Genomic DNA, 12,417 nt, shown 5'->3' with positions numbered 1-12,417 from the left:
TTCAATTTTGTGTAATCAACATCATCCACTTTATCTGCAGTGATGCTTTGGGAAAGGGGTTTCTGAGCTCCGCACTTATAGCTAGAATAGAGCAGCTGAAGGGGCAGCTAGGTGGCGCAGTGGATAGAGCACCGGCCCTGAAGTCAGGAGGACCTGAGTTCAAATCCAGCCTTGGACCAAACACTTGACACTTACTAGCTGTGTGACCCTGGGCAAGTCACTTAACCCCAACTGCCTACGCAAAAAAAAAAAAAGAAAAGAAAAAAGAATAGAGGAGCTGAGTCTCTTTTTGTTTCTGTCCCTCTCAGATATGAAGAAGAGATTACCAAGCGAACAGACATGGAGTTCACCTTTGTCCAGTTGAAGAAGGTACCCCCCCCACCTCTTCCTGTCTCCCAGCCTGCCTGACCTTAGGATAGAATCCAGCTCCCTTGGGCCAGGAGCTCTTAACATTTTGTGTGCTATAGACCCCACTGTCGATCTGGTGAAGCCTATGAGCCCCTTCTCAGAATATCTTTTGCCCACTTTCATAACTGGAGGAAACGATAAATTTAAAATAGACATTAGTAAAAACAAAGATGTATTTTTTTCCTGTCCAAGTTCATGGATCCCCTGAAATCTCAAGGGATCTATGGACCCTGGATTAAAAACTCCTCCCTTAGGCCCATGGTGGATTTTTCTTAACCCTGCCTTCTGGTTTCCATTGGGTCTACCTGGATTTTTTTTAAAAAACACTTTTTGCAGATGCACCAGTGTTTATCCCAGAATAGAGAAACAAATAGACAAATATCTGAGTAAGCAAAGAGAGAGAAATACACAGCACAGGTGGCTAGGGCACTGTTCTTGTCCTGCTCCTTTTTCCCAGAGTCCTTTTAGATTCTTCTCATGGACCCTTCTCCTCCCCCTTCCTTAATTTTCTAGGATCTCTCCTTCCCCACCAGATACTTTCACTCTCTAGAGTTAAGGGGCAACATCTGCCCTACCCTTGCCCTAATACCCCTCCTTCTCCAGCTCAGTTCAGTCCCAATGTACCCCACCTACATCCTCTTTCTCACGGATCACTCCTTCCCCACCAGGATCTGGATGCTGAGTGTCTTCGAAGAACAGAGCTAGAGGCCAAACTCCAAGGACTCCAGAGTTTTGTGGAGTTGATGAAAACTGTGTATGAGCAGGTGAGAGAAATGGGCTCCCTGGCAGCTCCGTGAGCATGGAAAGAAGGGAACTGATGGCCTACTAAAAACAAACAAATGAAAAACTATCCCTCTTCATTATGCTCATCAGTGTAATGTGGTGGAAAGAATGCTGGATCTGGGTCAGAGGACATTGGTGTGACTCCCATCTCTGTTACTATATGTGTGACATCAAGCAAATCACTTAAGCTTCCTACTCTTCATCTGTAAAATTAAGGGATGGTGCCAGATGAGTTCCAAGGTTTCTTTCCAGCTCTTCCTATAAGATCCATTTCTAGGTGAACTTACACAGGTCAATAACCTCTCTGGGCCTCAGTTTCCTCATCTATAAAATGAGCAGATCAAAGAAAAGCATCTCTTGGGTCCTTTCCAGCTGCAATGTTCTGAGTCTAGGATTCTTTATCCTAGTTTTTACCAGGAGGAAAAGTGGAGGGAGGGCAGGGAATGGATGAGAAGCTAGGAAGATGCCAGGAATAGTAGGGCCTGAGTGAGTGTGGCAATTCCTTGGCCATTCATCTGTCCGGCAAAATGGTGAGTCCCCAGGGGTGGGGAAGCTTCAGCCTCAAGGCTACATGTGGCCCTCTAGGTCCTCAAGTGTGGCCCTTTGCCTGAATCCAAACAGATTCACACTTCACCACCTAGCTTCCAGAGAACCAGCTTCAAAACTCTGCAGACCTGGGCTCAAGTCTCTCCTCTGACACACATTGGCTGTGTGATCCCAGACATGTTTCTTAACCATTCTAGCAACCTCTGGGCAACTATGAGTTGAGAGAAGGCGCTGACCTGTTTCAGTAGATAGAGTTTTCTTAGCCTGAAGTTCTCCATACCAAGGAAAATATAGATCCACGCCATATCCTATTCCCATATGTAAAGCACTATGCTAGGATTTGGGAAAAGCAAAAGGAAAAAGGAAACGACCACTTCCCTCAGAAGGCTTAAAGTCAGTTGGGATGTTTAAAAGAGCTAATTATCTGCAAACCTGGACAGGCCCCTCCAATCACCCATAATTAGTATGAATTCATGAGCTCCAAAGACTGGAAAGAGTATCAAATTATAGAATTGAGAACTGGAAGGACCTAAAAGATCACCCCCTCCAATGCCCTCCATGTATGACCTCAGAGAGAAGTGATTTGCTCATGACCACCCAGGTAATAAGTACCAGAATAGGAAGAAATCATAATGTAGGCCTGCTAAAAATCAAGTCTGAGCCTCGGAGCAAAACTGGAAAAATGTTGTCTCACCGTCGTGGTGAGTTCTAATGCAGGCAATGAAGAAATTAGAGGCTGCTACCCTGAATATGCCCTAAAAGAAAATGGAGTTTACCTCTGAGCCTAAGCCATACTAGCCCCTCAGTCAGCCTATGGAGGGAGGCAACCCCAGTTACCAAAACTGTTAGTTAAAGAAAAAGAAAAAAAAGAGAAAGAAAGAAAAGAAGAAAAAAAAACTCTTAGTCTCTGAATGTTGCCTATTAGGTATGGAGTTTGTCTCTTCCAGGCTCTCCATGTCTGGCACCTTCCTAGCTTTTATTCATATTATTCCCATCCACATAAATTATTCTCTGGTTCAACTGGACTTCTCATTCTCCCCCACGCTTTCCAATGTTTATACTTTTGCCTGTGTTATTCTCCATGCCTGCAATGCAACCTACCTCCACCACCCCACTTCTGCCTGATGAATTCCCACTCACTCTTCCAAGTCCAACTCAAATATTCTTTCTCCATTAAGTCTTCCCCAATTTCCCCCAGGTAACCATTATGACCTTTTCCCCCCTCCAATCTCACTCAGATTTTTATTTGCACCTCTTTAATGCAATTGTGTATTATTGGGGTGCTATGGTCCATGGGGTCATGAAGAGTTAGACATGATTGAACAAGTGAGCAACAAGAATGTGGCGTATACTTCTAGTAAAGTCTAATTTCTATGAGCTGAGGGAACATGTATTGCATAAATTTCATATCCCTTCCTACCACCTAATTCAGAATTCTGTACACAGTAGATCCTTAATAAGTAGTTGTTGTTTAACTCGCCCTTAACTGGGATCCATCTTTAATTGAGATTTGAGGAAGAAAGAGATACAGCGTCCACTCTCAGGGAGCCACCAGTCTTATAGGAAAGACATGAAGTACCTACCAAGGATGGAGTAAATGCAAAGAAAGAATGAGAAACAAGTAGGCAGAGGGCTAGGCTTCAGTGCTGAGGCAATGGGGAGAAAGCAGAAAAAATGGAATTAGAAGTGAATCTGAGAAGGCTTCCTAGAGAAGGAAGAGGGTAGATTGGGCTAGGAAGCCAGGGTGGAAGGCTTAGAGGTAGGGCAGATGAATGGAGATGTGCCAAGGAAGGAAGGAAGATGCTGAGGGGAGGAAGCTGAGTGGTGAGAAACATTAATCAAAGGATTGCTAGCTGGAAAGGTCCTCAGAGGCCTTCTAGTTCATTTGTAGAGACCCAAAAAAGGGAAGTGACTTTCCCAAGCTCATACAGAGCTAGGCTTTGAATTCAGGGCCTCTGTTTCCACTCTAGTATTTTATGTTATTTTTTCAAAACACCACAAATACTTTCATTCTCTTTTCATGGAGGTGGGCATGCTAGGACACTATCCTCCTATTGTGAAAATGGAGGAGCTAAAATAATAAAGGGGATGGGGATCCCAAATGGAATCCCCTGCACCTGACCTCTCTGTTCAATCCTATTCTCTCCCCCTTTCTCTCCTCCCAGGAGCTCCAGGACCTGATGGCCCAGGTGAAGGACGTATCAGTGACTGTAGGAATGGACAGTCGCTGCCACATTGACCTCAGAGGCATTGTGGAGGAAGTGAAGGCACAATATGATGCCATTGCTGCCAGAAGTCTGGAGGAGGCCGAAGCATATTCCAGAAGCAGAGTAAGGGCAAACAGGATGGTAGAAAGGGAAGAGGAAAGGGTACCATGTTGGTGGGGCATCGCTGACCACAGACTGTGTCCCACATGGGTGGGAGGGAGAAGCTGGGGGGCTGACTCCAGGAAGCTGTCCCAGCCTAGGAGTGGGGAGGGGGGCTAAATGCCAATAAGTGATGGGGGTGGGGAAGGTGAGCTCAGAAACATAATCTATCTCGAATTCTCATGAAATGGGGGGGTGTAGTTTGGGAAATGGAAGAGAAATAAAATACATAAAGGAAGTTCTGGGTAGAAAGAGGTAGTCTAGCCCAGAGGAGAGAACACTAGACCAGAATCCTATTGGCATTGCCACCAACTCGCTCTGTGACCTCAGACAAGTCTTTTCTACTTTCTGGGTTCTTGAGCTCTCAAGTTTCTTCCAGTCCTGATAGACTGGGTTTTTCTTGGGGGACACTTCAGAGAGGAACAGATCAATCCATCAGGTGTTGGTTTAACTTCTGCTATATAGCAGTTGTGGGGGACGCCAGAAAAAGGAGGGGAGCAAACAATGGTCTCTGCCCTCCAGGAGTTTATGTTCTAACTGGGAAACTAAGGCATAGAACAGCCTGCTGTGTGTCTATCTGCACTGGTCCCTCCTACTCAACATGACCAAAAGGGACTATCATCTTAACACCCCCTCCCCACCATCCCGTGCTCCTATCTTTCCTATCACTTCATCTTAAAACATGGTAAACAACTTGGACTCTTTCCTCTGGTCCTCAACATCCCATCATTTTCCAAAGGTACAATTCCAAAGTGCATTCTACCTCTGCCATATCTTTTCTCTGTCCTTTTCCCTTGCTACCCAACCAGATCCTCAGTGGCTCTCCCCTGAACTATTGTACTAGCCTTGTAACTAGTCTTAAAGAATCATAAGAGCCTAGATCTAGCATTGGAAGGACCAAAGAGACCATCCAATGCCCTCAGATGTAGGAAACAGAACCAAGGGAAGTTAAATGGCTCAGCCAATACACACAGGAAGTTAGATGACTTATCCAAAGACACACAGGCTGAGCCACCAAGAAAAAAAACTGGTTTTAAAATATGCCTTTAATATTTAAAATATTAAATGACTTATCCAAAGACACACAGGCTGAGCCACCAAGAAAAAAAACTGGTTTTAAAATATGCCTTTAATATTTAAAATATTAAATGACTTATCCAAAGACACATGGGTAGTGTCACAGTTGGGATCTGAACCCAAGTCCTCTGATTCCACTGCGTCATCCTACTTCTAGTCTTCACTTCCCCAAACCATGCTTCCTTCACACTCTTGACCAACTAATCTTCCTTTAAACATGTCTCCTCTGCTCAAAACTCTTCAGTGGCTCCTGTTTCCCTAATGAAAAAACTACAAACTACTGGCTGTTGGGGCATTCTAGACCTTCCCTAACGTGACTCTACCATACATATCCAGTCTTACCTCATCCTCTCATCATGGATGCCACATGTCAGCCTATTGGCTCTTTCACCATCTCCCATTCCTAGCCTTCCCTTTTCTATCTCCACACCTTTTTTCAGACTAACCCATGTGCCTGGAATGGACTCTCCCCTATATTTTGAAGTAGTTGCCTTCTGTTAAGGCTTAACTCAGGTACAACTACCTCCATGAAGACTTCCCTAATACTGCTAACACCCCTCCACAGGTAAAAGGGACCTCTTTTTCCTCAGTTTCTCAGATTGCTTTGCCTGGCACTCTATATTAAGTTCATTCTCCCTTGTCTCATGGGGATTTGCATTCTTATCTCTCCCCCTCTTCCTGACCTGAAGACCCTCATGAATAGGGTCAGTGTTATACCTGTCTTTGTATCTCTCAGTCCAATGTCTTTCACACAGTGGGCATTTAATAAATGTTCGTGGAATTGAAGATACATAAACCTGAAGCCACATCATATGGTGTTGTTCAGACTCTAAACTATAGGACTTCTGGGGAGAGAAAAAATAGGAGAATGAGGGGAAGGAGACAAAGAATAAGGATTTGGGAGGAGAGGGGAGAGAATAAAGTGAAGGGGAAAAACAGAGAGAGGACAGAGAATAGAAAGTGGGGGAGAGGATAAGAGAAAGAGAGAGAAAGATAAAGAAGGTGGAAAGAAAGGAGACAAGAGAGTGAAGGAGAGAGGGAGAACAGTGAAGATGGGGAAGAGGGAGAACTAGAGGTTAGGGAAAAGAGAAGACATGGGGAGAATAGAGAAGGTGGACAGAGTAGACAACAGAGAGTAGGAGAGGGAGGAGAGGGGAGAAAATAGAGACAGAGGAGAGAGAGGAGAGGAGAGAAAAGAGGAGAGAAAGAAAAGAGGGAGGAAATAGAGAAGTTGGGGAGAGAGAAGACAAGAGAATAGGAAGGTGAGTGATGCAGCTTCATGAAATGGAAAGACCCCTGGATCTTAAGTGAGGATAGGAAGGTGAGAGATAGAAAAGAGGGAGGAGATTAGAGACTTGGGGTTGGGTGAGGAGAGCAGTGGGGGGGAAATGATAAGAAAACAGGGGGAAGAGAGAGAAAGCCATGACAGTGGAAGAAAAAGAAAAAAAAGGGAAAAGGAAAATGGCAGAGAATAGTAAAGAAGCTGTGAGACAGCCTAAGGAAAAGAGGGAAGTAGAGAATCAGTAAGGAAAGAAAGAAGAAGGATGGGATGGGGAAAAAAGAGGAAACAGCCACAGAGAAGTCTTTCCAAGCTGGACCAAATTTCTCATTTACTCTTGTTTAATTCTCAGCTGGAGGAGAGGGCAGCTCGCTCTGCTGAGTTTGGGAACAGCCTTCAAAACAGCCGAAGCGAGATCACTGACTTGAACATCCAGATTCAGAAGTTAAGGTCCCAAATCCTCTCTCTCAAGAGCCATGTGAGTGACTCAAAGGGGCCACGCACACCCAAACTTTCTCTCTCAGGTCTCTCCACCAATAAAACTGGACTGGGGTTCATCAGTCGGAGACCTGAACCATACAAGAAAAAAAGCTGGTTTTAAAATATCCCTGGGACAGATATGTCACAGGTTCCTGAACCTGTGTTAATATCCTTGACCATTAAGGCAGCACAGTCCATCAACAAGCATTTCTTAATGGAACCTAGACTTGGAAGGCCTGAATTCAAGTCCTGTTTGGACCATAAAATTTAGACGTGGAAAGGATGATAGAGGCCATCTTGTCCAAGCCTTCTGGGTGGGCAACAAAAAAGACTGTTGGCCTTTAGAGGTCTTTGCAGTGCATTTTCTCCTCCTCTTATTAGTTGTAGCATTGAACAAGTAACAACCTCTGGTTCTCGATTTCTTCATCTATAAAATGGGAAAAAAAAGTTAATACAGTGCTAAGCACCTAGTAGGTGCTTAATAAATGCATCTACTGTGCTAAGCACTTTACAAATATTATCTCATTTGATCCTCACAACAACTCTATGAGGGAGGGGCTGTTATTATTCCCATTTTACAGTTGAGGCAAAAAGAGGTCACACAGTTAGTAAGAGTCTGAGGTCAAATTTGAACTCACATCTTCCTGACTCTAGGCCCAGCACTGTTATGCCACTTAGCTGCCTCTAAATGGTCTTATTCATAACCCTTTTCCTGCTTATCTCACAGAGTTGTTATAAGTCACAAATGATAATAGGGTGATAGGGACTGAACCTATGGTTTCAATGATATGGGGAATTCCTAATAGGGAAACTCTCTCTATCAATGAGGATCAGAACCTTCTTTGTAACTTATAGTCTTAGAAAGTTGCCTAGAAGTTGAGTGACTTGCCTAGAGTCACACAGCCAGGATGTTTCAGAGATGGGACTTGAGTTCAGATCTTCCTGTTTTCAAGGCCAGGTCTCTATCCATTACACCACACTGCCTTTCAGGCATTGAACTCTTTATTTTAGGAACCATAAAGCACTATACTATCACATTTAAATTTTGATTTATCTCTAACTGAACTCCTTATCCATACCTGGGGGATGTGGGTTATGTGATAGCATATTGTCCCTCTACCCAAGAATGCCCAGGCTGGGCTCTGGTCCCTCCCTCTCTAACAATCTCCCCTCATTTTCCTGGTTGTAGTGTCTGCATTTGGAAGAGAACATCAAAGCAGCAGAAGAGCAGGGTGAGTTGGCCTTCCGGGATGCCCGGGCCAAGCTGACACAGCTAGAGGAGGCCTTGCAAAAAGCCAAAAAGGACATGGCCATCCAGTTGCGGGACTACCAGGAGCTGATGAACGTCAAGCTGGCCCTGGACATAGAGATCGCCACCTACAGGAAGCTGGTGGAAGGAGAAGAGTGCAGGTGACAGGAGGGAACTGACCAGATGAGGCCAGAGGCAAGACTAGATAAGATGGGAGAGAAGGCAAGGGAACTGAGAATTACAGGATTTAAAGCTAGGTCACCTAGTCTAACCCCCCCCCCCCCATTTTACAGATGGGAAAACTGAGGTACAGGAGAGGTAACATGCTGCAACAGAAAGAACCCTTGCCTTGAAATTGGAAGACCTTTTGCCCTTCCTCTGTGTGACCTTTGGCAAATCACGTGACCTTTTTCAGCCACAGTTTCCTCATCTGTAAAGTGAAAATAATAACTTGCACTTTCTATCTCCCATGGCATGAGACTCAAAGAGATCATACACGCAAAAACCCCTTGTAAGCAAAAAAAAAAAATTCTATAAACATATTCAATTATTGTTGTTATTATCATGCAGTTTGACAAACATTATACAATTAGCGGCTAATCTGGTCCTATAAATCAGGATTCCCTGATTCCAGTGCACTCTATTTCATTTTTTAAAGTACCAAAAAACGCTTCTAGCATATGTTATAGAATGAAAAAATGTGAAGAACACTCTGCCCGAGTCTGAGAATCCAGACCTTAAATGAAATCAGGCATCAGGCCAACAGAAATCAGGAAGCTTCCTCAAGGAGAAAAGTGAACCCAAAAGGGCTATGTCACTTGCCCAGGTCTGCACAGTGTGGAAGCAGCAGGGCTGCCCATAGACTCTGTCCCTCTCCTGTCCCTCCCTCCTTCTCCACCTGACCTCCTGCTTCTCTTTCCCCAGGATGGACTCTCCTTCCTCTGCGGTTGTCAGTGCTGTCCAATCCCGATCCAGACCCTGTGAGTTTATTCATCTTATCTTGCATGTTTGGGGGAAGTTGAAGGAGGGTGGGATCCCTGGGATTGGGAGCCCTATTCCTTTTTAGGGGGATCTAAAAGCAGCTTGATCCAATTTAACAAACATGTATTATTAAAAACCATGACATGCAAGGCACTGAGGTAAGCATGGGAAAACCAAAATTAAAAGGAGACAACCCTTACCCTCTAAATGTTTATAAGCTGCTGGAGGGACTAGAACTTGTACATGGAGAGGTAAATACAGAGTATATTCAAAGTAACTTCTAGAGGCAGAGAAAACTAATAAATGGTGGGGAGGGAGCAGTTAGGAGGTGGGAGCTGAGTGAGGTAGAGGTAAGGAGGGAGTGCATTCCAGACATGGTACCAGCCTTAGATGGCATCTCAGGTATCAGAAATAGTAGTTAATATGTCAATTTGTCTGGAACAGAAAGTGTATAAAGGCAAGTAATAGGAAATAAGACTGAAAAGATAGGTGGGAGCCAGATTCATGAGGGAGTTTAAATGCAGGGTTAAAGATTTGGTATTTTGTCCTAGAGACAATAGGGAGCCATGGAAGATTTTTGAGCAAGGGAAAGACATAATCAGATGTGTGACTTAAAAATATCCACTTGACAGCTACGCAGAGGGTAGATTGAAGAGTGAGAATGAATTGGGACAGGAGTATGAGATACTCCCCAGTCACCTCCCATGTTTATTTCCCTTGCAGTTGCCTCCAAATCAGGCCCCTCAACGAGCCCCTTCCTAAGCAGGAAGAACAGGGGTCCAGTGATCAAGATCACAGAGATGTCAGAGAAGCTCATCTCTCAGGAATCGGAGGCCACTCAGTAAGGCAGCTGGCCCCCTGGCCCAGCTAGCCACTCCCACTCATGGAAGACAGAGGGAAGCATCAGCCTGCCTACATTTTTGGTGGGAGGTGTCCAGAGGGGATTAATGATCATCCCACTACACTTCTCAGCCTCCCAACAGCAACATTCATGTCTGGAATTTCCACCCAGTGGTCAGGGCCATTTGCCTTGCTTCCTGGACATGCTAAATGGACTTCAGGATCAATCTTGCCTCTATTCCTTGTCACCTCTAGGACTTCCTCTGACTCCCTTCCCCCACACACACACTCAGTTTTCATTTGAGGTTTGGGGAATCTGAACAACTGATCTGTCTGGCATGATCCCCTGCCCTGGACATGCCTCTCAAGTCCCCGCCTCAAGGTAGAATTAAGTGAACAAGTCTCCCATTGCTCTCTGGTCTGGTCACCTTCATGCTGCCTGTCCCTCCTCTGGCACCTCCGGGGCATGGGTGGAGGAAAGGAAGCTTGGGTGCCGCTGATCAACCAGATTAGCAGGGAGGATGAAAGCCCACTATTTCCTTGCCACCAATCTTCACTTGCTCCCTAAACCCCTGACAGTATTAAAAGTAAGCAGGGTGTGGGGATTCCTGGGGGAGAAATTAGATGTTCTTCTGGGTGGAACCAGGGAATTAGCCTCGAGGCTCCTGGGCCTTGATAACCCAGCTTAAATGCCTCATTATCCCTCCCTTTCCCTTCTGCCCCATATGAGTCCCATACTCCCAGGGACATTGCTCAAATTTAATAGCCCCCAGGAAAGGAATAGTCCATTGGCCTATTCCTGAGCCAGCTTCCCATCTCCTCATCAGGGAAACCTTATATTCTTGCCATTTAGTTAGAGGAGAAGGTTAGAAGAAGCCTTTTCCCAGCTAATTCCAAGTTCTTGTGGATGTTGCTAACACTTAAGCCTTACTATACACTCCTAGAGGAGAGGTAACAGAATCTCATCTCACCTTATTCAGGTGCAGCTGTTATAGGGCCTGGCCAGGGCCCCTTGTCCTAGAGTCTCTGTGGCCTCACACTCAGAGTTCCTATCCTCTAACTATGTACTCTAGCCAAAAAGGCAAAGTTCTTGCATCTCCAGTGTAGCCACATTGCCAAGATTGTCCCCTCCCCATCCCCCCAAAGGTAGAACCAGAAATGCCTTGAACCTCCAACTCTTGGTCATCTACGACTGGATTTGTTGCCCTGACCCTTCTCCCAGGACTAACATCTAGCCCTTTGCCTCTATGCCTTCCTTCCTTCCTGTCTTCCTTCCCATGGGGCCATGAAAAAGGCTTAATTAGAGCCCTTTGGAGCCCTGAGGGTGGAAAACTGTAAGGATGGGTAGGTAAGGAGTCTTCTTAGCTACTATCCTCTACAGCCATGGTAAAGAGGGTATCCTATCAGCCCCAAAATGAATGTCTTAAAGAGACATAAAAGAAAAGATTCAATAACTAAAACAAGGGTATTTGGGTCTGTGACCCTATGAGCTCCTTTCCCCTTTTCCTGGCAGATTCCAAACTACCCCCTACTGACCTCTTTTTTTCAGTCTGAAATCTCTCCTCAACCACAGACCCCCACCCTTCCTCCATCTTCTCCCACCTCAGAGCCCATCTTTTCCCTTCTCCCCTAATGCCCCCAGCCCTAGCTCCTCACTCACATCCCCAAGTCCCACTTCTCAAGGTAGTAGGTGTTTAGACTCTGTCTCTTTCTTTGGTCTTCATAGCCTTAGGACTCCAAGCTGCTAAGCAGAGTAGAATGCCATCCACTACCTGAGTCTCAGGTGAGAAATCAAGGGGACATAGACTCACTCACACAATCTTTGTCTGGGGAGATGCCCAACCCCCTCCCAACCCCAAACAAAGCCTCTAGCTGCTGTTTTTCATGCCATTTATTGGTCTCTAAGGGTGAAACACAACAATGGGATATGAGATACATAGAAATATATATTATTTTTTCATAAGTTATGTGGCTCTTAACTTATTGCCTCCCTTCCTCTTTCTGCCTACAACATCAATACTCTACACTGTCTTTGTGGACCGCACCTGTCCTAGCCACTGTACCTCATGGACTGAACTCTCCTAGGACAATACCCTCTCCTCTGCCTGGTGGGGTGAATAAAGTGTGCTAAACATCCTCCAAGAATGGAGACGTGTCAGTTTCTATGTTCCCTCTAGTATTGGCCAGTGGAGTAGAAGGACAATGAGGGAGCCAAGACTGGACCTTAGATCTATCTGATATAAGCCAGGTACTAATTCCCAGTTGGGAATAGTCCAGGAAATTTTACCTTTGATCCCTACACTATTAATTTTCATTGTTTTCTAAACATTTTTGATCTCCAAGCCACCAACTCAAGGCACTCAGAGAAGGACCAAAGGAATCACATAAATCTTCCTGGTCCCTAAGCC

The 12,417-nt window shown here is 45.1% G+C and overlaps 1 protein-coding gene across 1 annotated transcript in view; it reads left to right on the top strand.

Moving 5' to 3' along the window:
* The window catches only part of KRT80 (keratin 80), a 33,551-nt gene extending 21,397 nt beyond the window's left edge, over positions 1-12,154 (top strand). Inside the window, exons 3-9 of the mRNA XM_027844403.1 lie at positions 309-369; positions 1,077-1,172; positions 3,903-4,067; positions 6,812-6,937; positions 8,129-8,349; positions 9,113-9,168; positions 9,893-12,154. Of these exons, the coding sequence (XP_027700204.1) occupies positions 309-369; positions 1,077-1,172; positions 3,903-4,067; positions 6,812-6,937; positions 8,129-8,349; positions 9,113-9,168; positions 9,893-10,014 (847 nt within the window). The 3' untranslated portion in view covers positions 10,015-12,154. The remainder of the gene's footprint in view (positions 1-308; positions 370-1,076; positions 1,173-3,902; positions 4,068-6,811; positions 6,938-8,128; positions 8,350-9,112; positions 9,169-9,892) is intronic.
* The last annotated feature ends 263 nt before the right edge of the window (positions 12,155-12,417 follow it).

Source organism: Vombatus ursinus, unplaced genomic scaffold (genome assembly GCF_900497805.2).
Source record: "Vombatus ursinus unplaced genomic scaffold, bare-nosed wombat genome assembly UNPS02014941.1, whole genome shotgun sequence".
Taxonomy (NCBI): Eukaryota; Metazoa; Chordata; class Mammalia; order Diprotodontia; family Vombatidae; genus Vombatus; species Vombatus ursinus.
Note: the sequence above shows the minus strand (reverse complement) of the source record. Positions and strands in the feature narration are given on the sequence as shown.